The 25,043-nt window shown below is 46.1% G+C and overlaps 1 protein-coding gene and 1 long non-coding RNA gene across 4 annotated transcripts in view; one reads left to right on the top strand and one right to left on the bottom strand.

The window, feature by feature from the left end:
* The first annotated feature begins 2,576 nt into the window (after window positions 1-2,576).
* The window catches only part of phldb2b (pleckstrin homology-like domain, family B, member 2b), a 47,579-nt gene continuing 25,112 nt past the window's right edge, over window positions 2,577-25,043 (top strand). The window contains 6 exon segments of the mRNA XM_031583451.2: window positions 2,577-2,994; window positions 7,849-7,917; window positions 8,093-8,216; window positions 10,738-10,920; window positions 16,971-17,090; window positions 20,822-22,062. Coding sequence (XP_031439311.1) covers window positions 2,971-2,994; window positions 7,849-7,917; window positions 8,093-8,216; window positions 10,738-10,920; window positions 16,971-17,090; window positions 20,822-22,062 — 1,761 coding nt within the window. The 5' untranslated portion in view covers window positions 2,577-2,970.
* On the bottom strand, window positions 2,923-13,681 carry LOC116224337. Of its 3 annotated transcripts, none has more exons than XR_004165539.1 (3): window positions 13,484-13,681; window positions 13,081-13,176; window positions 2,923-5,912 (listed from the first exon to the last, which is right to left on the bottom strand). It is a non-coding gene; the product is annotated as an uncharacterized LOC116224337 (long non-coding RNA). The 3 variants fall into 3 exon arrangements; XR_004165537.1 differs by having other exon boundaries at window positions 13,330-13,681; XR_004165538.1 differs by having other exon boundaries at window positions 13,081-13,187; window positions 13,330-13,681.

Below are 25,043 nucleotides of genomic sequence, written 5' to 3' on the forward strand. Positions count from 1 at the left end.
CTTGTTTGACTCTTTTCTACCCTGCACAGAACTGATGTGTGTTGTCCTTGGATCATTTCAGTGAGTGCCGCCTTCCAAAAACCACACTATGGTAGAGTTGCACCAATGTCTGCGTTCCCCTTGCGCAACAGACAGACTACATAGTGTGCATGTGTGTGAGAGAGAGAGAAAGTCCATTCCTTTCTGTTTCGTCACCCTCTCCTCGTGTGTCACTGAATATTCTGCTGGCAGGGGCCTGATGGTGAAAGAATTTAATGGGATGTTGACGTTGTTTCATACGACCAGAGAGGCAGTAAGTTATATAAAACGGACACTAATTGCACTGTAATTACGCATACCACTCTAGGCTTGTGGGCTTGGAAGCTTGTAGAGGATGGAGTCAGACGTCCCCCTTTCTTCAGTTTGTTTTTATCTTTTATTTTTTCTTCTACAACTTTTTTCTTTACTCTTTCTCTATCTGGCTGTGTTTGATGATTCCAGAAGGCTCTCCTGGTCTCCAAGGAGAGATCAGGCTTTTATGGGCCGGCGGCGATGGCCTCGGTCAGGCACCCACCATCTGCACAGTCACAGGACTTTTAGCATCACTTACTCTGTTTGTTCAGTCAATCATAAGCATGGTAAAGGGTAATGAGCCGGTGGTTCTGTGCGTTCTGTCCACAAAGGGGTCACAGACAGGGACAGGTGGAGGATCTGGTGCCAGGCAGCCGTATCTCACCGGCCCGCATCAAACCAGCCTGATGCACAGACTGGAGATAACTGGTAATGGTGATGTGATGTTTTGAGTGTGTGAGTCATTCCTGGGGGAACAGGTACGGCATCAAGCTGGTAAGGTAAACATATGTGAAATGGATGAAATGACTCGTGATTAGATCTATGTGATTAGTTTGTTGACTCAAGTAGACTGTTTCTGATGGAGAAAATGAAGATGCTGATCATTAGTATTATGCTGCTGTAACATTACAAAACACAGACTTATATGTCCACTTGATATATGCTGACTGACACATGATTGCTGGTGTAACTCCTTTACATCACCTCCACATGTTACATAACATCACCTTCAACTTCCTCCTTTCTCCTTCTATGTTTATATTCTATTTCCAAAATAGAACAGATTTCTGGCTACAGGTTCTGGTCAAGGTAAGGTTAAAAAAAAAAGAACACATCCTTGTCATTGTTGCCATTGACTTACTGTTGGAGGTTAAGGCCTGTGGTACTGTAGTATATTGACACAGTGGTCATTGTTAAGGTTGTTACATAAATTCATAAAATTGGTTTGAATTCATATGTTTGTCACAAGAACCACACTGACTGTTTCCATCCTTCAACATTCCACCTAAATCCCCAGTAATAAGCTCACTTCATTAATAATGATTTGAAGCTATCATGATCCCCAAAGTAAAATGTCTCAGTTCAAAACAGGAAACGTGTCATGTTCTCTACAGTATGTACACAGATTATTTGTAAACATTTCAACAGGCCTTTCAACTTGAATGCTTTCCGTTACAATAATTTGATCTTTGGGGTCTTGGCCAAAAGTGTAAAGTACCATATGAAACTGTTAAATAAGAAATAATTGTTTTCACTGTGAAGCATTTGAGTTCAATTTATGTTAAAAATACATTTGTTGTGTAATGTGCGAAAAAAACTGTTCTGTTAGTTCGTTTCAATATTCCCACAGTATCATTGCTCACCCTTGGTTTGTAGACCACACACATTCGGCACAATGTGCCAATCCAGTGGAACCGTATCTGCACAAATTCTTGGTGTTGGAATAGGTTTCAAAGTTCTTTCACATGAATTACAGTCAAAGTCTGCGGAAGGCCAACACATCATTCTGGTGTCACAGGTGTGCCAAAACAGAAATCAAGAGAAAGCATTCCAGTGTGTGCTTCATGATGTGCGGGTGTATAGGCCAGCTGTTTGTCCCTTGCCACTGTTTGTGGCTGTAATTATGGGTTGACACCCTTTGGCAAATTGTAATCAGAGAAAAAGGATAATGCCTTTGCTTGGCACTGATGTTGTCAAAAGCCTTTTTTTCCCCATGTTGATCAACAATCAAAGAAAAATATGGCCCACAGTGATGTTTCCTGTTGATGGCGAACCCTTCCTGTTCTGAGTGATTTTGGTCTGTATTGGTTTGGATCCATTAGGCAGTAATATAAATTAAGGTTAAAAATAACTTTTCAAAAGAAAAAGTTGCAATTGAAATTGCAATTGAGTTGACATTCCCATAAGCAGAGGGTGTTCCAGATTGTGTGAGAAAGTTTTAACCTCATACGAATTAAATCAAATAAATTGGCTACAACGCATTTGCCTTTGGTGTAATATTACTAAAAAGCACCAACATAGAGCATATCAACAGTGACAGTAAATGAGTCCAATGTGTCCGGAAAACACCCTAAACAGTGACAATTGCGGTTAAAGGAGGGACTGCATTTCCCTTAAGTTTACGGCACCGGTGTTTGTCCCGAAGGGAAGCAAGCGTATAATGAACAATGGATGGTCAACCAGTCCATAATGAATCAACTGAAATCACACGCACTCATTCACGCTCGTTTCTAAATACGACTTGCTGAAAATGACAAGAATGTAACCACAACGTCACTGTTGTTAACACCTCCGTATTAACTTTATTTAATTTCAGCCTATCTGTCATCACCGTTTGGTTGAACTCTCCGCTCTCACTGCGCAGGCGGAAAGTATTTCCCAAGTTCCCTTCCAGCTGTTGCGCATTCCTCACTGCAAGTCGCCGCCGGTGCTTGGACCGGACAGCGCCACTGGTCCTCGAAGAGGTGGAAAGGGTTGATGAATCTGTGCAGTGATTCACACTTTTACAGCGACTGACTCAGATACATAATAACAAGGACTTTAGGATATATGTTCAACGTTGGGATTTCAAGTTTCAAGATTGAAGCACGGAAACTACACTGAACACCTGGGGGAGAGATTCTGACGTTGTATGTGAACATGACAGACATCTTATCAGTAATGGTAAGAAATAATCACTTTATGAAACTGAAGCTTGTGGATATGCTAATATTTTTTACAACGATATGTCACACAATACAAAGTTATGGTTTACGTCAACGTGTTCAATAGACCGAACCACAAATATAAGTGGGTCACATCCGAATTTCTTTTCTTTGTTTTTTGTCCTTTTAGTGAATACATCGGCTTAAGGCACATTATCCCTTATTTAATAAGCGTGTGTGCTTTCATTGGAGAAACAAAGACAGCATTGTTTATATTATTGGAAACGCTGCATGCCAATACAGTCCGGACCAAGCTCTACCTGCAAGCCCTTGCAAGACTGAAGCTGTGTTGTGTCTGTTGGGCACGTCACGTGTACTGATGTGCAGTCGGCCAGGATAGGTGACTTATCTCTTCATCAGATGATGAGAAAGGATAGTCTTCTTTTGTGGACATCGGGAAAAAAAAGCCAGAATGGAATCTAAAGTTTGGAGTTTTACATAGCTGTTGTTTATAGACAACACTAGATTAATCTACAGCAGGTGCAAGAAAGTTGTTTTAGTGATTATGGCATTATGCTTCATCTTCTGTATTGTCAGATATAAGGGGATTTAGGAGTTTGAGTAGATGTATTTGCAACTCAATTATGTGGAAACAGACTAAATATGTTGCTTTATTTGATCACTGCTTTATGAAATCAGCTTTTCCTGACCTGCTGACAAAAATGTGGTGGCAGTAAAAGAAATGTGATGAATAAAAAGGTATGCATTACAGGGAATTATATTAAAGGGTTTAGCAGAGATAAAGGTACAGCATATGCAACAACAGAATGTTATAACTTAAACCCTGAGCAAGGTGTGATGATTGGCATTATCGAATAGGCTCCAATCTCCATTAAAATGAGTGTTGTTGGTCTGTGTCTTTGAATCTCTTCAGAGATGTGCTGACATATATATGATCTTATGTAGTATAGGAGAACACAGAGGTAAAAGTCTCAAGCAATCCCAATAGTGTCTCTTTCAAATGTAACATGAACGCTTAATACTTCAGGAACAGAGTTTGCATATGAGGAGATGCGTCTCCAGTGGTAATCTGCTCTCCATGTGCAACATTTGCTTTTATTTCTTCCTCCTTTCAAACGTCGCCATAAAATACATGCATATGGTATTCCAGTCATCATGGCCGACCCTAATGTAAATTTTATATTAATGCAGTATAATGCTGAATTTACACCCAGCTGTAAAAACAGTCCACATCCTCTTTCTTGTTTATATTGGACTGGAGATTTGTATATTTAACCAATTGGTTGTGGAAAAAAAAACCTCACACAGAACAATTGCAGGTGCAAGCACAAAAAACAGCACCCATTATGGAAAACTTAACCACTGGACAAAAATTCAACGCAGGGGACTTGTATTTACTTTTTGCAGGAAAAGAAAAAGTTAAAAAAAAAAACTCATAACCACTCTTTGTTACGAACAGAAGGTTTTATACTGGCTTTAGTGGGCGAGAGTGGCCTCCCAGGCCACAGACAGTGAACAGAAAGGGGTTTGTCTTCGTAAAAAGGTCCTGAGTTGGCTGAGAAAAAGTGTGTGTGTCTTTGGGAGGAAAGGGGGCAGGGTCCCCCCCCTCATAAATGTGTGGCATGCAGAAGGGGATCCCATGTTGAACAGGGCGCCGTGGCAACAATAAGGTCATTGTCACATGTGACAGGCTGGTCTGGCCCAGTGATTGGGTGGATGGGGGGAGAGATAGCATCATGCTGGTGGAGAAATGTGCAGGGTTGTTAGTGGAAGCATCCGAGCTCAGAGGAGGGTCCTGTCAATGCATTATAATTCAGACAACACAGGCAATAAATTAAAAGCAAATACAAAGTAGACGTGAACTTTAATTTAGGGCCTGTGACGACTGTGGTTCATTGAAATAGAAAACACAACTCCATAAATAACAGTGAGCTGAAGAGCCAAACTTCACAAAGCTGCTTACATTATGATACTAAACAATACCTATGTAGTCAGTGTTCTTGGTGTAAAAGTCTTCTATGTTGCCAGTGTTTTTTGCTTCAAGTTGTTTCAAACCAGAAGGATCAAAATGCATGGACGTGATGGTGATAATAGAGTCATATAAAGCCCCTTCACACTCATCCCTGCTCAGGTTTTGGCACCTTTTGCAGCCCCCCGACAGTGTCACCACAGACGCCTGTATGGGGACATGATAGAGGGTCTAATCAAGAATGCGGTGTGTCAACAGCTGTCCCTTTGATCACTCCATCTGTGCCACAGCTGGAGTTGTTTCAAAGGTCCTCCACTTGCATCTGTCAGTAGACATGGCAGCAGAGTTGCATTAGATGTGGCATGACAGGACTGTCAATAACCCGTAAAAAGCTGTATTTGGCAGACCAATGTGCACGTGGTTAAGTGAGTCGGTTGTTTTTGTCCTCTTGTTCCAATAAAGAACCAAATTACAGATGCTGACACAACTGGGACAGATTTTCTGTTTACATCTGCATTTATGACATGAAATTCCCCTTACCTAGTTCACTTTGGCTTTGGAGCTTTTATTTACGCACTCGATTAGAAGCTTTTACACAGACATCTGATGTGGCTGCAGCAGTTCAGACATGTCTGACTCTCTGTGATTTCCCCCATAGAGAGATTCTTAATTGTTAAGAGCAGAATGAGAGAGAGAGAAGAGAGAGAAAGAGAGAGAGATGAGGATGAAAAGAAAATCATCTGCGGGCAGTCATAAGTCATATAATAGATCCTGAGGACCTCCATGACTCCTCCGTGGAACCAGATCCTTCCCCCGAGGCTGATAGAATCGAGCACTGGAGGTCAGGAATGTGACTCGCAGCAGTCTTCGTATCCCAGGGCGACATACCTGAGTGCATCCCAAAGGCAGAGCTGAGGCCGGGGCTTGCTGGGACACGTCCCCTCCACCTGGGGAGAAGGCCAGGTCAGGCAAATGAGGGGATGGCGGGGGTGGGTGGGTGGGTGTGGAGGTTGGATGAGGGGGACTTCACATACACATGAATTTCAACCTGAACTTCTAAGGAGGCATTGACCCACTTTCTCCTTCTCATACCAATGGCCCTCTGAACAATGAGACACACTCAGACACATTTTAACTCAGTAATTGTTCACACAGAACTTTTAACAACTGATACCGCCATGAAGATGTTTTTAAGGGAAAAAGAAACACAGAGTGACATTAACAGATTGTTTGTTCAGAGATTTGTAATCAGATACCGTGTCGTAGTGTGACAAAAGGAGGTTAATCTTGCTGATTAAAGTGAAGTGACTGACGGTGTGCGAGAGGACACAAGGGTGTTTGGAAAACAGCAATCTCACAGACAGGAAGTAGGTTTTGAATCTAAGGAAATGGCTGGACTGAGGACTGAGAGAGGTTGGGGGGGGGGGGGGGGCAGGCATGGAAGGCGAGGGCTGCCTGTGAGCCGGCTCTTCCTGTCCACGTAAGCTCATAGCTCAGCAGCAGAAGACGCTGTTAGGGCATGTGAACATTGTCCTGAGACCTTAATCAGCTCTGCACACTGAAGTGCTGAGACACACTCACTCTGTCTGTAGAACTCATTGATTGGCAGGGCTTAGTCGGGTGACTGCATTTGGCGGGAGATCTGACTGTGTGTGTCATTCGCCCACAGATCTATCCGTCTCCAGTCATGTCATGGCCTTGGCTCTGAGCTTGTGCTCTACTGACTCTTTCACTGCTCTCTTCTTCTCTACTGACAGTCCTCCACTACTCATTTTTGTTTCCTATTCAGTTTTACTTTTGTACTTATGGTGTCATCTCTGGCTTGACACCTTATTTAGAAACTCTCTGACATGGCAATTTGAGAGCAGTTTTTCAGGTAAATGTGCAACAAACAGCTGACCGCTACTTACTGACATTGATATGTTGCACTTTTACATGGTTTTTCTATGTATTTTGAGTCAAACAGCTGACCACTACAGAATCTGCCTCATATTTCTTGTCAAACTCATATTGCTTGTCTGCCATAATTGTGTGTGTGCATTTAATGTTCTGATTAACATTGTTTTATTTCATACAGTTCTGTTAAACTCTGTTGCTTAGCTTTCTTATTCAATGATGTTGTGGGACAACAGAAGTCCATGTCTACTGTTGCAATTTATGAGAGGGGGAAGCCATGTTGGATTTTCAGTCCAAGGCCACAACTCACACAGATGTAACTGTGTGGTTGCTCAGCGCTCGCCTCCCCTTTCCATGGTAACCACTCGCTACAGAGTGGCCAGCCCAAAGAAGGGGCCGTCCATCCTCGCCACCCCACGGCTGGCATGACATGCCAAACACTGGCTCGTGGGAAACTGTAGGCATGGAAAACATTCTTACCAAGTCCTCCCACCCTTTCGTTTCAAAAAGTGTTTTTTTTTTTTTTTTTTTCACTTCTCCTTGTTCCCCTTCTGGAACACTTTCACACACTCACACACTGACATTCCACCCCGTATCAGCTCGGACATGGCAGGGAGTCCCGGCCCTCTGATGGCCTCTGCCTGGGTTTGAAAGCACACATGTGCCCATGGGCGTCAGTGAGTCATTGGAAAATACTTTAACACAATTATTCGTTCTCTATTTAGATCGGACGAGACACCGGCTAATGGTGTGGAGATGACTGGCCATGGCTTGTGTTAGCACTAATCTGTCCGGGGAGAATAGTGGTTGGAGGAGACATTATCAGCCATCTGTGGTCACACATGAACATGAACTCTCCCTTACAGGACTGTTGCAGCTGGGATGTGTGTGTGTGTGTGTGTGTGTGTGTGTGTATTGACACATAATCCTATTTTAGTGCTTGTCTCGGTTATACCCGCCAAGTCTAAAGACTCTTTTCATCTGCAGGATATAGACACAGATGCAGAGGGGAGACTCCAGCCAGAGTCAGACCAGCCTGATCCTATCAGTCCTCAGGTGGGTCCAGGAGTCCTCTATCTTGATTCATGATTAGCCTTCTACGCTAAACCACTAGTATGACAGACAGTGACGTCTTTTCAGAAATTGAAAACAGAAAAGTCTAGTGTCAGGAATTTGTGTTCTCCTAATCTGACATTTAGCTCTGATTGAGTGTATTTGTACCTCTTGTCAGAGCCCTGCTCTGGACCTGATGGACACTGGGAGGCCTATGAAGGTGCAGGCAGCCACCCCTCACCTGGTTAGCTTGGGCAGCGGGCGGCTCAGTGTGGCTATTACACTGCTGCCACTGAACGAAGGTAAGCCAGTCTCTTTGGCACCCTGTTTTCAAATTCTCCCTCTGTTTCTTTCTCTTTCACTTGCACACACTCATCCACACTAGGGATCGACCATTATGCATTTTTTTTAGAGCCGATACCAATATCAATATCACTTTGATCATATTTGGACTTTTGCAAAAAACTAAATACAAGAAGGGAATATGATAAGTTGCAAATACCTTCTCTGAGAACCAAAAGTCAATGTGCAGATGTTTACACCCCCTGGGGGAACAAAATCTGTTTACAGACTGGTGTTGGTTTTCTTTTCAGATTCTTATGGTTTTCTCTGTCCCTTCGTGACCAAAAGCGCTAGCTACCTACCTCAAATTCCATCACTGAGTAATCAGCTATCATTTGTCGAAGCATGAAATAAATTAGCCTCATTTAATCACTGGGTCTCCAGTAGTTTTATTCCCAAGGAGCTCACATACTAATGAAAACCTGTACTGCAGATCACTTTGAATAAAAGCATATGCTAAAGAAATAGTGTAGAGGTTGGGATATTGGTGAATTGGGAAACGGAAATGGTTAACCAACCTGTGCCAGTAAATGTGCAGTGAATGTCTTCCTCCTAGCCCGATGTCACTTCCTGGTGCACAAATTGTCTTTGCTGCAAATGTTATGGTTGTGGTTCCCAAGCAGGGGTTTTCACCAACCTGCCATATGTAGCGTAAACCTGCTATATCTAGCATAAACACAAGAGGGCGTTTTGGGAAAAATATCAGCAACACCTGCATGAGGAGGCCGATACCAGTATGAGCTCATAAGTGTGAAAGGGGGCCGATAGTGGCCAATACATCAGCAAAACTTTCAATCCAATTCAATATTATTTATTTATTTATATATATATATATATATATATATATATATATATATTTATATATAGTGCAAAAACCATAAAATTGTCTCCAGGCGCTTTACAGAGCCCAGGGCCTGAACCCCCTGGACCCGTGTAAACAGGAAGAAACCTTGAGCAGAGCCTTAGCACATGAGCAGAACCTCGGCACAACACTGATATATCAGTCTATCACTTATCCATACATATATATGTATTCACATCATATTGTTATTCCTCATTCATTTACACACGCACACACAAACGCCCCTCTTACCACCACTCTTTGGCCTAGTTTGAGCTTGCGTCTCACCGAGAACAAACAAGGTGGTGGCGACTTGACTGTCATTGTGATCCTCAGGATGTGAGCGTCTGCTATTGTTAGTCCTGGCTTGGGGCCTGGAGTCAGGGTGAGGGGAGGCTGAACTCCGCTTTGGGGTTATCTCTGAGAAAGGAGGGGCCACCGGCGCTTTCTTATGCTGATTTCCACAAAGCCCGAGACAGGGTGGAGCCCCTAAGTATTCTGCCCTGAAAAGAATGAGCTGGACGTCTGACACCCAGACTTAATATCATATTTCTATCCAGGTGCCAGCTCCCACTCCCGTGTGTGTGTGTGTGTGTGTGTGTGTTTGTTTGTGTGTGTGTGTGTGTGCCATCATCACACAATGCTACAGTAGATGTTTGCTATCTGTAGCCTTACTATCAATGTCACAAAGGGTGCTGAAGGAATGCAACCCCACTGTCCTACAGGAAATGAAGCAGGCAGCCAATTATGAGGGTGAGAAGGAGCCAAGGATACTTCCTCCAGCAAGGAGTTCGATATAAAAGGAGTTTCCCTTCCATTAATGAATGTGATGATGATGATGATGATGATGATGATGGCGAACTGCTATATCCACTGTGATCGCAGAGAATATCAGGTCAGACGTGCGGTCTGTGAAGCGAGCTGTGAATCTAACATGGAGGAACCCAAAGCAGTCCACTGAGACTCAGATGCAGGGACATTTGCGTCATTCTTTCCCACGATTTGAGCTGTAATGACGTGAAACGTGCGTGTATCTGTGTGGAAATGTTTGACTGCCGGGCACTGGTACTACACTCAAGTGCTACACTGCCATCACAGACACACAGACACACAGACACACACACACAGTTCATTTCCACGCAACAGAAATGCCAAGACTTCCAGTAGTTTTTCTACCCATGGTAGGCAGGGGTCAGCTTTGCTCTTACGTCATTGTAATTTGATCTCCGCAGGCCCCAGGCATTCCCATACTTTCCTTAATGAATGCAATTTTAAACCGCCCTGAGCAAAAACATCACTGAAAGTAACCATGTCAGTGTGCGAGTACATTCCTGTCATTACGACATATTTAATAACTTGAATGTTGATAGATGTATGTAGATAAGGATAAATACTTTAGATCGACAGACAGATAAAACTCTGGCACAGAGCCTTACAAACTATTTCATTTTTATAGATGGCTGTAGAATATTAATGGGCATGAGAGGAGAAAGGCGGTATGACTGTTCATAGATATACACAATTATGTACCCTATCACCACAATGTGGTCCAACTCGGGTTCACTTGGGTCACTCCAACATCTCGTCCTCCTGTTGAAAGGGCATCTTTTGACTTCCTGATGGTATTCTCTGTCACCCAGGTGTGACTCGTATTGGGCGTGACGATGCCCCCGTGCCTCAGGATATCACCATTGAAGGCCCTGGCATTGAAGCAGAGCACTGTGTGATTGAGAATCGGGGAGGGGTCGTGACCCTTGACCCTTGCAGTCACTTGTGTTCCCTTGATGGCGTCCCCGTCAACAGACCCACACAACTCACACAAGGTATGTCATCGCCTTTTCTCATGGTTCCCATTCATATAAATCTGTTCTATGCTAAGGTTAGACCCATTCAATGTACATGCCACACTGCTGGTGTAAGTTACTGTTGACACCTACTGGTCATGGCTTGTAGTGCAATAGTAGTCAGGTACTCTGGAGTTATGTGACACTCAATAATTTGTATTTATTTATGTGTACATATGTTTGCATATGCATATATGAGGTAAAGATTTTTTAAAGTAAGTAAGCAGTGAAGAATCACACTTATGTGGCGCGCATGATAGACGAGTGTGTGTTATACGTCTGTGTGTGTGTGTGTGTGTGTGTGTGTGTCTGTCTGTGTGTGTGTGTGTGTGTGTGTCTGTCTGTGTGTGTGTGTGTGAGAGAGAGTGTGTGTGAGAGATTGTGTATGTGCATACTTCTGTATATGTGTGTGTGTGTATGAGAGAGAGTGTGTGTGTGTGTGTGTGTGTGTGAAAAAGCACTCAGGATTTATGAGTCTAGGTCCACAGTGCATGATGTTCCTTTTCCAGCGGTACCCTGGTTTTGCACTTAATTAGAGAGGGGTTTGGACTGGCTGATGCCTGCTATGCTGTGACTCACAGCTTCCAAGGGACTGCAAAGAGAGAAAGAGAGAGAGAGAGAGAGAGAGAGAGAGAGAGAGAGAGAGAGAAAAAGGAAGAGAGAGAGAGAGAGAGAGAAAGAGAGAGAGAGAGAAGTGGCATTCCTTCTCTCATTTCTTCCTCACTCACACATTCTTCCTTACTCTGTCCACCCCTTAGCTGTCATTAAATATCTCAACTATGGGTCTCTGCTTGGCACTGTTCCCTTGTGGTAGATTCTCACGGCGAAAACAGTTGAGGGAACACTTATTTGTTCTACCACTCTCACTTATGCGGAGTAAATATTTACAGTGGTAGTGTGAATATGTGTTGGTGTGCATGTGGGCGGGTTTGTCTGATGGAGACACTGAAGGGAGGGGGGTGAGGCAAAAGGAATGAGTTTGGGGGGGGGGGGGGGCACTAAAACTGGGAGTGAGACAAACAGAGGGGAGTGACCACTGAGTGTGTGAGAGAGAGAGAAGGAGGACAGCGAGAAGGAGTTCCTGACGTGTTTGCAGAGCATTGCCAAACGCGTGCTGGAGAAAGGGTGCAAACAGACAGCGTGAAAATGGACACATCCCTGGGGCTACTCTTCCCTGGCCTGAGATGCTTCGGGCGATTGAGCCTTAAGCCTAGTCTAGATTAGTCTGCCTAGACGCTATCACACAGGTTTTTCTTAGGAGTCCTGCCCTCTTCAGCACCTCTCGAGAGCAAAATAGTTGGCTCTGTCAGAGCTTTATTACTATCACTGGGGTCCTGTCATCTTACAACTCGGTATCCTATCAAGTTCACGCTTGCAGTCTCATTCAAAGGGATATACTCTACAATACTAACAGCTCAGGTGGTCACAAGCCTCCAGCTAGCTGCACTACAGAGGGGGTTTTGTAGGGGTTGATGTTATGTACAGTATACCGTTTGAATGCTGATAGGTACGTTGTGGGTTTGAGTGTAGACTGCAAGCTTTTCAGCTGACCCAGTACCCTACCTAACGGCAGAACGACGTTATCAGATCAGACAAACAAGCCAAGAAACACGCAGCCCCCCAAAAAATCCACCAATCCCTAATAATCTATCCATTCAATCATTCAGATAATTAATGAATACTACATAATTTGTGAATTGTGGGAATGACCTAATCGGTGTGAAATGAATCGTTTCACTCACCATAAAAACAATCCATCATAGCCCGTATCCTATTATTTGTGGAATGTTTCGAAGAATCGCATATTTCTGATCGAACTGAAATGTAAATGTTTAACTTAAACATATTGTGAGGAGCTGTCACCGGTTCAATGTTCTCTGAGTTGACTGCAGAGGTGTCTTGGAGATAAGCAAACTGCGAAACAAAGAAAAAGTGAAGGGGCGGAGATTAAATAGCCCACTTTTGTCGGGCTCAGGGCACAAGCGCCGTGGATCGACCGGCTAATTGACCCTAGGGTTAAGAACTGTTTTCTTCGGTCACAGAAAAGTTTTTATTGCTTTTATCTAGCATACAATACAAAGGGAGAATATTCTAAACGCCGGATGGACTTGGTCTGAGTAGAAGTTTTGTTGAGCCTACCCTTTTCAGGCAGCGAGTCCGACCATCATCACTGAACGTTGACTCCAACCAGCCCGAGGTGTGTGCAGGACCAAAGGTAGGAACGAGGTCGTCAAACTTGGGAAATTCTAAAAAAAAAAAAATTATTAGCCGTACAAGTTTATGTCAACAGCAGTTTCTAACACTATAAGCGCTTCTGTGTCGAATTCAGTTGGATGGCAATGTAAGAAAAGGTTATTGCTTTGGCAGCTTCAGGAATGTTTTAATTACTTGGAATTTGGTGGCATACATCCCGCATTGTTGTCGCCAGGTAGCCCACGCTACTGATTTCATGCTGTCTCGGTTGCCTCATTAGTTTGGTTGATTCTTAAGTTAACCTTAGAGCAGTGACTGAAAAAAAGAATGAATAAATGTATCGGCTTACGGTTTCCCTGTAGCATTGCGCTTTTTTTGCAACTTCATAGAATGTAGCGTCAAAAGACGTAATGCATGCTGTTGATTCTGAAGATCAAAATCCTTGCGTAAGACCACCTGAGAAATCATTTAACGTAAGATCTTCAAACCAGTGGCATATAAACAATGTGGTTAAAATGTGGAAACTTGGCTGGATCACCAGGTCACGTGCACGTGTTTTAAGACTACTCGAGAGACCACTATGAAGTACGATTTATCTTCAAAGAAGACAGGCAAACGCTCTACAAAAGTCAGCGACCTACTAACGATGTCACCATGATCGTTTTTCGTTCGATGAAGTAGTTCTGTTGAAGCCATATTACTTTATGGTGACATCTTGCTTTAGAATAGTTAAGTGAGAAATGACGGGTACACACACATTGAAAGATGTACATTGTGTAGAGAAGAGGTTGGGTGTTTGCAAATGATCTCTAAATTGACGATCACAAGAACAGATAGAATGCCCTCGAGTGATATGAAGGTTAAGATACCCTGTGCCTGTGCAGTAGGCCAAATTGCCGACTTGAAATGAGGGATTTTGCCCTCATATTTCTCCGAAGTAGCCCCACAGAACAGACTAGTTTGCACAGAGCAGCATGCGCATTTCATTAATCAAAGCATGTCATAAAGCCTCAGCAAACGCTTTGATTTTATGCGTTTATGAGATGGCTTTTTATAGTTGTTGCATGAAGGTTTGCTAGAACAGGAAATGAGAAAAGGGGTTATAAACAAATAGAGATGACCCTTTTTTTATTTTTCCAAATGAAAGATCACAAGAACCCATAAGCTTTTGTAGAGAGAGGCGTTAAATGCCTTGAGCCCCTCCTCCATGTTTGCTGTAAATGAGGAATGTCTGATGGCGTTGTTAATCATTAGACAGAGAGTGGTAGACCTATTTATTTATTTTCTTTCTCTTTCTCTCTCTCTCTTTTACTCACTCACTCGATCACATGCAAACACTTGTTCTCTCTCTCTCTCTCTCTTTTGCACTCACTCACACATACACGCACACTTACACACACACACACACATTAGTGCATGGACACCTTGGGTGTACCTCTCATGCGGTTTATCTATTCCTGGAAGTGTGTGTTCAGGCTGACCATAGACTAAACACCCTCCTACTCATTGGTCAAGCCTTTCCTGTTGAGGTGTGTGCATTTCTGACGATAGCATGTGTGTTACAGATGAAAACATGAACTTCAAAGTATGTCTACCCATAGAGACCAGATTCTGTGTCGGCCCAATAAGCCCTATCATTTCTTAAACCCACAGGACTGATTGAGGGATGTTGTCAGATTCAGTATCTAGCATAGCTCCTCACATACCAAAACTAGAGCCATTTCCAAACTAGCCCCTTCACCCTCTCCCTACCCACTTCCACTCCATTTGCGCGTTCACGTCGAGGGTCTGCCACATTAAGTGCCATCTCCAACCAATTAGCATGGAGTGGAAGTGGGTTACAAGACCCTCCATCAGCGTGCCTGAGTGAGTCTGCATCGATACAGGCTTCGCAAGCATGTGCAACTATGTTTTCGTGTATGTGCAGCACCTTAACTCTAGCTGTCAGTTTGTTGGGCCACATGGCTGTACTTGTTAATTAAATACTAATTTACAACATATCAGTGAAACAGATGTTAGGAGTAAAAGCAGTAAAACACGGAAGACTGAAAAGTACATTATACAACGTGTGTGGGACATTACAGCATATGGAGGTCAACTTCACTTCAACTCCACATACAAATAATGAAAGGAGTAAAAAAGGAAGAAATCCAAAAATGTCCAAGGGTCTCCAAAAAGGAGACTATTTTTATGATGTTTTTTTTTTATTTATTGTTCGTTATTTCAGTGAAACGACTGCCATCAATTTCCTTTTTCTGTCGAGGGCATCCCAAAGTTTGCCACTGGATCACACCCTACCCAAAGGTTCTAGTGCCCTCCACAGCTGCGAGTGTTACTACAAAACAGAATTCACTTCATGTGGAAGTGGGGTGGGTCCGGTTTGGAAAAGGCCCCTAGTAAAAAAAAAAAACAGGCCCTTATCCACAAAGCATGCCAGAGTACTTCTTTTTTTGGGGGCATCAAAGAAAGACGTTTAGAGGTCGACCTCTGTGTCACCAAATCATGATCTCATACCTTACCAACAAAAAGCCCAGGTTTATCCTGCTCTGGCGAGATTTATGGGCCAGTTCAGTGATGCTCCAGTTCTTGCGGAGAGAAACCAGTCAGACAGTGTCTTCTTTGCACAGATGGAGAGGAAGGCTATGTCATGGTAAATGCTAAAGGGTTCATATGTGCTTTTAGCAGTGCTGGTAGTCTCCTCACTTGTGATCCATCACCGCATTCCAGTGAGTTTGATGCAGTTGTGAATAACTGCTGCAGTATCACAATATACAATGTATATAAAGTATACATTATGATACAAACACATTTTTCTACTGCTGAATTGAATCCATTCATGGGTGTTTTCATCAAGCTAAGAAACACTGATGCAAGATGGTCTGAGGATTTTTAGAGGGGTTTGCAGAGAGGGAAAGAGGTCTCAAATTTGTTCCATGATCACATTTTTCCACATCCAATTCTTTCTGGGCTTGTGCAGAGCGCTTGTTCTCGAGTGTCCGGTTTCATTTCTGCTGGAAGCCGCCGTGCAACGACACTGAGCTGTCTGCCAGAATTATGGCAGCAAAGAGGAAGACTTCATCGAGCAACTACAAAAAGTCAACAGCTCGCTAAAAACGGTTAATTCATTTCACTCTGATTTACATTTGGATTAAGCAGTTTATTCTCTGCTAAAGGTGTGAAAGGGAAACGATAACATTAGCTTTGGAGAGTAGAGGGTTGAGTAAAAATTGCATTCGGCAGGTGAACTGACTGTTCCATTGAGGCCATCTGTATGCAGTCTGGCAGACTCGAGCCCTTAGAGAGAGCACAAGGATGGGACTGAAAAAATATGTACTGGTGTATTTGGACATGACCCCACCACCACCCCTACCCCTACCGTGTCCCTTGCCAGCACTGAGATGTTTAGACAGCTGTGGTACTGGTGGTGTCTGTGAGGTCATGACCCTGACATCTTGTGTAATGCCACTGTTATTCATCTAAATTGATGGCGAACGCAAACAGTGCTCGGTAATGGAGCCCTAACTGACAGAGGCCCACAGATGAAGATGAGCTGTTACCGTGACGATGTCACCTGACTTGTAGCTCCACTTTGTCTTAGGGAAAGAAAACATTTGCCTTTTGGTGGTGTGTGTGTGTGTGTGTGTAATGCATGTATGTACGCATTTGTTTAGTGTGTGTGTGTGTGTGTGTGTGTGTGTGTGTGTGTGTGTGTGTGTGTGTGTGTGTGTGTGTGTGTGTGTGTGTGTGTGTGTGTGTGTGTGTGTGTGTGTGTGTAATGCATTCATGTGTGTGTGTGTAATGCATTCATGTGTGTGCGTTTGCCCCCCCCCCTTTAGGCTACTCTCTCTGTCTGGGCAAATCCTACTTCTTCCGCTTCAACCACCCTGAAGAGGCCAGCCGGATGAAGAGCATGCTGCCTCAGAAGAGCCCCGTCTCCCCCCTGGTCTACAGCACAGGTGAGCTGATACCTCTTCCAGTTCATTACTCACAATTATCTCTCCAGTTCCAAACGCGTATTAACACGTAAGTATGAAAGGGTTGATTTCAATCCCGATTCAGGCATGTTTTATTTGTATTATTTTCCTAAAGAAATATATTGTGAATGCACTGGGCAGTATGTAATGTGTTGTTCCTTGTGATATGGAGCAAAATGTAATGGACATGGGCGAATGCAAGGTCAATTACGCTCATGAAACAGTCAGGAGGACTATGGAGACTGCATGAGCTATTACAGAAATAAAATGCAGTTAACATTCTTTGTCTTGACTGTTCTGTATATAACACAAACAATTGGGGCGGCAGTGGTACAGGAGGTAGAGAAGTCGTTTAGTAATCAGAAGGTTGCTAGTTCGATTCCCTGTCGAAGCGTCCTTGAGCAAGACACTGAACCCCTAATTGCTCCTGATGTGCAGTGTGCCATCAGTGTAAATGTACAATGTGTATACATCCTTGTAAGTCGCTTTGGATAAAAGCGTCTGCTAAATGACTAAATGTAAATGTAAAAGAAGGTGATCCTGTCCATCCACTCCTTGAGCGCACCTACATAACGACATCCCCTTTATGCTCGAAACCATTCATTTCAATACATTTGATCTTCTAAATATATGGTGCCGTGGGCAGAGATGTAGGGTTGGAGCTCAAACAAACCTACTCAACCCACCCGTCCCCCCAAAAATACAATCCAGGTTAAAATAGGCACCGAAGGAAACGCCCTGGCTAGAAGGAGTAACCCAAACATACCCTCTACACTTTGTCACAAAGAGAGGTTTTCCTGTACCATCTCTTCTCCTTTGATGTGTGTGTATCGGACCTCAGGCTGTGAAACCACTGGGATCTCTCTGTCTCTGTGGAGAGCCTCTCCTCTGTGTGTGTGTGTGTGTGTGTGTGTGTGTGTGTGTGTGTGTGTGTGTGTGTGTGTGTGTGTGTGTGTGTGTGTGTGAGTGAGAGAGAGAGAGGGTTCAGCTACAGGTGGTCCGCGTCACCACCCCGCCCTCATCTCGTGCACAGACAGGTGTGTGTCATTGGACACGCTTTTGAAGTGCTCTCTCAGCCTCTCGCACATCGCCTGCAGCCTCTGTCCGTGCGAGTCTCTCTGTGCACACCAGAGCAACCCTTTAAGCGTGTTAAACTGTCTAGTTTACACTCTCATTCTTATGGAATGCACACCACTCCTGCATGTAGACACACACTCAGACTTAAACACACACATGCACACAACTACACACGGACACACACACACACACACACACACACACAGAGACACACAATTGCATGGCAAATACACACACACACACAGACACACAATTACATGGCAAATACACAGACACACAATTACATGGCAAATACTCACACACACACACACACAATTACATGAAAAATACACACACACACACACACACACACTTACACAGAAGCACATTTGCGCACAGTCCCATACCGAGCCAGTAGCGTATGCAGAATGTTCTCCACGCATTTGAGCTGATTGCAGATGTGGTGTGCCGTTGCCGTCTTGACTGATTGATGTGTTTGAAGGTGTGGAGAGTGCGCCATATATCAGAGCTCCACGTTCTGTTCCACTGCCTGCTTGGAATGTGTGGACCACATAAACAAACTCTGCACAAGGCTTAGCACCAAGCAACAGGGGAAAGTACACAGAACTACGTGTACAGACACACACACACACACACACACACACACTGTGTGTGTAAAGTGCATATAGATCTTGGGGTCATATAGCCATGAGGTCATCTTTTGTGGTAAGGACAGCACTGGTCCTGCTCTTTGTTGGTCTGGGGATCTGGTTTTATTCAAGTCCTAAGAGCGTATGGACAGCAGATCTGTTTGGATGACAGACAGACAGACCTGTAAAGATCTTGACCTGTGTCTGGAAGCCACGTTCAGACTTTCCCTTGTAAGGGTATGTGCAGCAGCTGTGCTTTGAAAGGTAGGTGTGTGTGTGTGTGTGTGTGTCTGTGTGTGTGTGTGTTAGGGCAATGTGTGGTTGTGCCATTCTCACACCCTTCTCGGCAGGCCTTGTGATATCTGCGTGTTTCTGCTCTAGTTCCCCGGCTCCAGAGAGCAGAGATCGCCCTCCGATTCCCAGTCTCGACCTGAAGATTCTCCCTCTCGCTCGCTCGCTCTATCTCTCTCTCTCACTTTAGTTTTTCTGTTTTCCTGATCGATGTCTCTGTCTGTCTCCTCTTCACTACTGAAGTGAATACCTACGCAGGAGCACTGATGACACTGACACACGCATGCACGCGCACGCATACCCGCATTGATATGGAAATGCATCCAACGGCAAACATATCAGATGTTTTTATCGGAGTTTCGGAAATGTCTTGCCTTGTATGTGCTTGTTTGTTTATATGTGTTTGTGTGTGTGTGCTGTTGCGTGCATGCCTACTCGTGTGCGTCGCCATCTCAGCGCTCTGCTTTGAAGTATGTTTGGCCGCACGCCAGCTGTAGACTCTCCTCTCCTCTCCTCTCCTCTCCTCTCATGTGTGCAGTGTGGACTGAAAGCAGATGAGGGGCGTCAGAGGAACCCTCCAGGGGTCCCCCCTCCACCACCCCAGTCTAAGCCAAGACCTCAAACCTCTCTCCTCCTTTTGACACACACGCGCACACACACACATGCACACACTCACTGACTCACACACTCCTAGCAATCTTTCTCCAGATTGTTGATATATTTGCATAGCTGAGCTCATTTGTTTTCATGGTTCCATATCTCTTATTTTATCATCGTTTTCAACCTGTCCCCCTCCATGTGTCTTGTGTTCCCATTTCAGTTCTCTCCCCTCTCTTTCTCTCTTTGTTTGTTTCTCTCTCTCTCTCTCTCTCTCTCTCTCTCTCTCTCTCTCTCTCTCTCTCTCCTCTTTACTTTCTGCCTCCTCTGCCCCCCCCCCCCCTCTCTGTCTTTTTCTCTCTGTTGGTCTCTCTTCTCTATGGAGACACCCCCCTCCTCCTCTTTGCCCGGGCCTGCAGGTTCTGTGGGAACATGTGGCGTGAGGTAGAGCAAAGGTTAGACACTTGGCTATCCCCGTGCCCCCCCTCCCCCGCCACAATCATATGGCCTGGGTAGAGGGGAAGGATTATCTCAATACCACTGAGGAGACTACAGCTCTTTTCTTCCCCATTTCTTCTTTCAGTTCATGCCTTTTGTTTTTCTTCCAAAAACAGAAACGATTTCCTCCAAACAGAGCTGCCAGTTCTCTGCTGTTTTTAGACATGAAGGCTTTGTGTGTGTGTGCGTGCGTGTGTTTATGTTGGGCCTGAGACCTGGTGAGAGTGGGCTCGTGGGTTGTGGGTCGTTTGAAGGCAAGGCCCTCTGTTATTCCTGAAGCAGAGTTGGAGCCAATCTCCGCTATGAATAGATCAGTCACAGGTAGAAATCGCTAGCACAATTATCCCTCCCTTCAAGATTGCATTAAGATAACCAGCAGTAACTAAATAAGGAGGTTGGCTCGGGATACCAACATTCTTCAAGCAATTTGCAACGTTTAGAGGCAAAAATAGATGGCAAGGCAAATATGGCAAAGGCAAATCTTTTACTGTGTATCTCATTTGCTGCATTTATTGTGCAAAATTGTTATTACACAAACACACATTAGTTGCCCTCTTGGTCCAAATCACTAATTTCTCTATCCATCTGACATCTTTTCTCTTTTTGTCCCTCACTCTCCAGACTACCTGAAGTTCAGCAGTGACTACAGTAATGTAGTGGGCGGCTCCAGCACTCGTGGGATGCGCTCGGCCTCGGAGCTCCGTGACCTGATGGACACGCTGCAGCGGAAGAAGCAGGCCCTGGAGTCCAGCCTGCGCACCAACGGCGACACCAGCCCCTCCTACTTCAGCATGACCCAATCGCCACCCACCACGCCCTCCCCCAGCCCCCTCTCGCCCTATCAGGAGCAAGCCCGGAGGCTGTACGGTGCTGACCGACCGCCCCTGTCCGTGAAAGTGCCCGCCCACTCGACTCACAACGTGCCGCCGTCTCCACGACGATCGGATCCCCGGGACCCGACGCTCCCCTACTCTCGGCCAATCTCACGCAACCAATCCCAGGACAACCTCGTCTCTTCCTCCATGGATGGGAGACGCTCGGCCAACTCGGGCTCCCTGCTGTCCATGTGGAACGGATCCTCTTCCTCCTCTGCCACCGATGGACTCCCCCCGACACCAGGGGGCGGTAGCGGAGCGGCCAGCATGCCCTCCAGCCCCCGCCTGGGCCGCCGACACCTCACCCCAGACGGCGCGGGCCGCAGCGGAGGCCTTGAGCCCGCTCCACGGCAGAGGAAGTACTCGGCCGGCTCGCTGTCGGGGATGGGCAATGGCATGAGCTCCCACAGCCGCTCGCTGCCCCGCCTGTACCGGCCAGCCGACGCCCAGCAGCAGGTCCCCCTCAGTCTGCTGCCCCCCCGCCGCTCTTTGGATGCCCACCCTCCTCAGCCGGCCCCTCGCTCCTCTGTGTCCCTCTTAGCAGCGCCTGACCAGAACGGCCACGGCGAGGTGGTCTCCATCTCCTTGTCCGCCAGGCCCATCTCCAAGCGCAGCCTGGCGCCACCCGACGTCACTGTGCCCTCTGCTGTGGCTGTCGCTGGGCCCACCACCCCCACCACCCCCACCGCCGCCACCACCACCACCACCACCAGCCCCCGCGTGGCCAAGAAGGTGAGCCTGACCTCCACCAGCAGCTCCTGCTCTGACCTGGAGCCTCTGGCCCGGCCCTCCCCGGAGATGGGCCTGAGCCTGGGACTGGGTCTGGGGGAGAGGAGGACGTCGTTCGGGAAGGCTGGTCTGGGCCCACAGGGAGGCTTCAGGGAGAGGAAGGGCAGCATCAGCTCCCTCAGTGGGAAGGAGGAGCTGCAGGACTACCACCAGCGGCAGCGGGATGAGCGGCTTCGCGAGCAGGAAGTGGAGAGGCTGGTGAGGATTAGGCCTATTGCTGCATTTCATCTGTCTACTCCTGTTTCTCTTCTTCTGATGCTGTTTCTCTATGAAGCCAATGAACAAAGGACAGCTTTGTTTATCATCACATCTCATAGTCATACTTTATTTGCACGCTCTCTCTGTCTTGAGTTATCTCTTATTTTCAGGTTTCCTCCCTTAAACTTTCTTCCCACTTGAACTTTTGAACCATACAGTTATGGAACAACTGGGAATGTCCCAGAAGAGAAGAATGAATGATTATGGGAATAAGAATAGATTCTGCTATAGATGTATTAGGGGATAGGATGGTAATGGGCATTATAATTATTAGTAGACGCAGTCCAGATTGTGAAAGCATTCTTTAGGTGCAGAAGAGTCTCCTCATTGAGCAGTGAGCCAGTGATTACTTTGTCTTGTGGAATTCCCATGAGCGTGAGAGAAAGCAAGAGAGAGAGAGGGAGAGAGAGAGAGAGAGAGAGTGAGAGGGAGAGAGTAAGAAAGAGAAGACAAGAGGGCGAGGGAGGCCAAGGAGGAGAAAGTGGCCCACCTGTCTCCACATTAATCTGGATCCCTCCCTGCCTCTCTCCCTGGAACATTCCACTGAGGTCTTATAAACCATAGAGCCAGTGGACCACACTAATGTGTGGTGGTGGTGGTGGGGGGGGGGGGGGGGGGGGGGGTTGTTGTTGACTGGGTGGGGCTCCTGGGAGGCAGTCCTGAGCTGCTGTGGGAGGGGAAGAAGAGGGCACAACCAGAGGTGGAGTTACTATCCCACTATTATTAGACCCATCTTGAAGCACCGCCACTCTCTCTCTCTGGAGGGCTGTGAACAACACCACGGCCTTTCAAGCGTGCTCGTAGGCCTGTCACACACACATACACACACACACACGCACACGCATACACACGCACCCACATACACATGTTCGCAAACACGGACACATACACACACACACACACACGCACACGCATACACACACACATACACATACACATACACATGTTCGCAAACACGGACACGCACATACACACACACACACGCACACGCATACACACACACACACATACACATACACATGTTCGCAAACACACACACACACACATACACACACACACACGCACACGCATACACACATACACATACACATGTTCGCAAACACGGACACACACACACACACACACACACACACACACATATGCGCGTGGGCACCCACAGTCTCTGGGAGGCTGACCACAGCCCCTGGCAGCCTGCCCACATTCACAATGCTATTCCTGCTGCCTGTGATGGTTAGAATGGGAGTTCTGGGAGCTGTGTGTGTGTGTGTGTGTGTGTGTGTGTGTGTGTGTGTGTGTGTGTGTGTGTGTGTGTGTGTGTGTGTGTGTGTGTGTGAGGAGAGGCACCTGCAGCACCGCCCTGGTGGTCACTGTGGGGAGTTGTGGTCAAGGCCGCCCCAATCATTACCCTTCGCTGCCCTTTAGTTGGGTGGCTCTTTAACAGGACTCGATTACAGGGCAGCCGTTCAGGGAGTAAACATACCAACGACAGCTGCAGGTGGACTGAGTGTGTGTGGGGCCGGGTTTGTGTTTATACACACACACACACACACACACACACACACACACACATTCACTTATGCATCAACATTACGTCAAGAGTAATTCATGTAAAGAGTAATGCATCATATGTCTTCCTGGTAAACCTGCTCACACTCGCTCATACCGCCCTCATCACCAGGCTCCCTCTGTGGAGTGAAATGCTCCAGATGCACCCGTCCCTGTCTACATGCCCTACCCCTCTCACTCTGAAATACCCCCCCCCTGGAGGCTCTGTCACCTGGAGGTGTGGAACATGAGATCCTCCCTGCCCTGCCCTTCCCCTCTGAGGGGTCCTGCCAATAGTCCAGTGCCAAGGTCGGAGACTACCGCACCAAGGCCAGACTCGGAGCTCGCTTCTCTCAGAGCTGGTGTTCTGGCACGCGATGACAAGTATTGAAAGCTGAACTTGGTGTTGAGTGCCCATGAGTGTGTGCCCGGTGTCCTCCCCATCACTTTTAAGTCAGCAGATTCAATTCAACATAAGGCTAATGAGTGTGTTCTTATCTGTGTGTGTGGTGATGGTGGTAGAGGTAAGGAGGGTTGGTCTATGAAAAGGATAAGAGGCGATGCTGCTTTTAACTGTGTTTATGTTATCCGGGGCTCTGTGTGTGTCCCATCCAAGGCCCTTCCTGGCACGCCACCCCCCCCCCCCTCCTGCCAGCCGCGGTGGGAGGTGTGCCCCCGGGGCAAAGCCCAGGGGTATGATAGAGAACGGAAGGATTAAATCACCGCACTCCTATATTTATATATCCTCCCACCCCCCACCCCAAACACTGTGCCAGGAACTGTTTGAGAGGTGGTCCGGTTTCTCTCAGCACCTCACTCATTCCACTCCATTTCACTTATGCTCTCTCTCTCTCACTCGCTCGCTCGCTCGCTCTCTCGCTCTCTCTCTCTCTCTCTCTCTCTCTCTCTCTCTCTCTCTCTCTCGCTCACTCTCTCTCTGTGTCTCTCTCGCTCACCCTCACTCTCTCTCTCTCTCGCTCACTCTCTCGCTCACTCTCTCACTCTCTCTCTCGCTCACTCCCTCTCGCTCACTCGCTCTCTCTCTCTCTCGCTCCCCCTCTCTCTACCTCTCTCTCTCTGGACATATGGACATTATGTTCTTGTGGTTAGTGTGTGCGGGTCTACCATTCTATGTCTGTTTTGGGGGTGTGGATTGGTTCTGGTGGAACTCTCTGCAGTCTGTGGTAATGGATTCTCTAAGGTTTCGGATGAACTCTCAGTAACCTCTGAGAGTCAGAGGCAAAGGCAAAACCACTAGCACTTTAAACTCCTAACCTCTGCCTCTCATGGTGAGTCAGTTTGCTCTCTCGCAGAGAACCGACTGTAAAAAAAAAACAAAAAAACAAACCCATTTTTAAATAGGTGTGGTGTGATAT

Source organism: Clupea harengus, chromosome 17 (assembly GCF_900700415.2).
Source record: "Clupea harengus chromosome 17, Ch_v2.0.2, whole genome shotgun sequence".
Taxonomy (NCBI): domain Eukaryota; kingdom Metazoa; phylum Chordata; class Actinopteri; order Clupeiformes; family Clupeidae; genus Clupea; species Clupea harengus.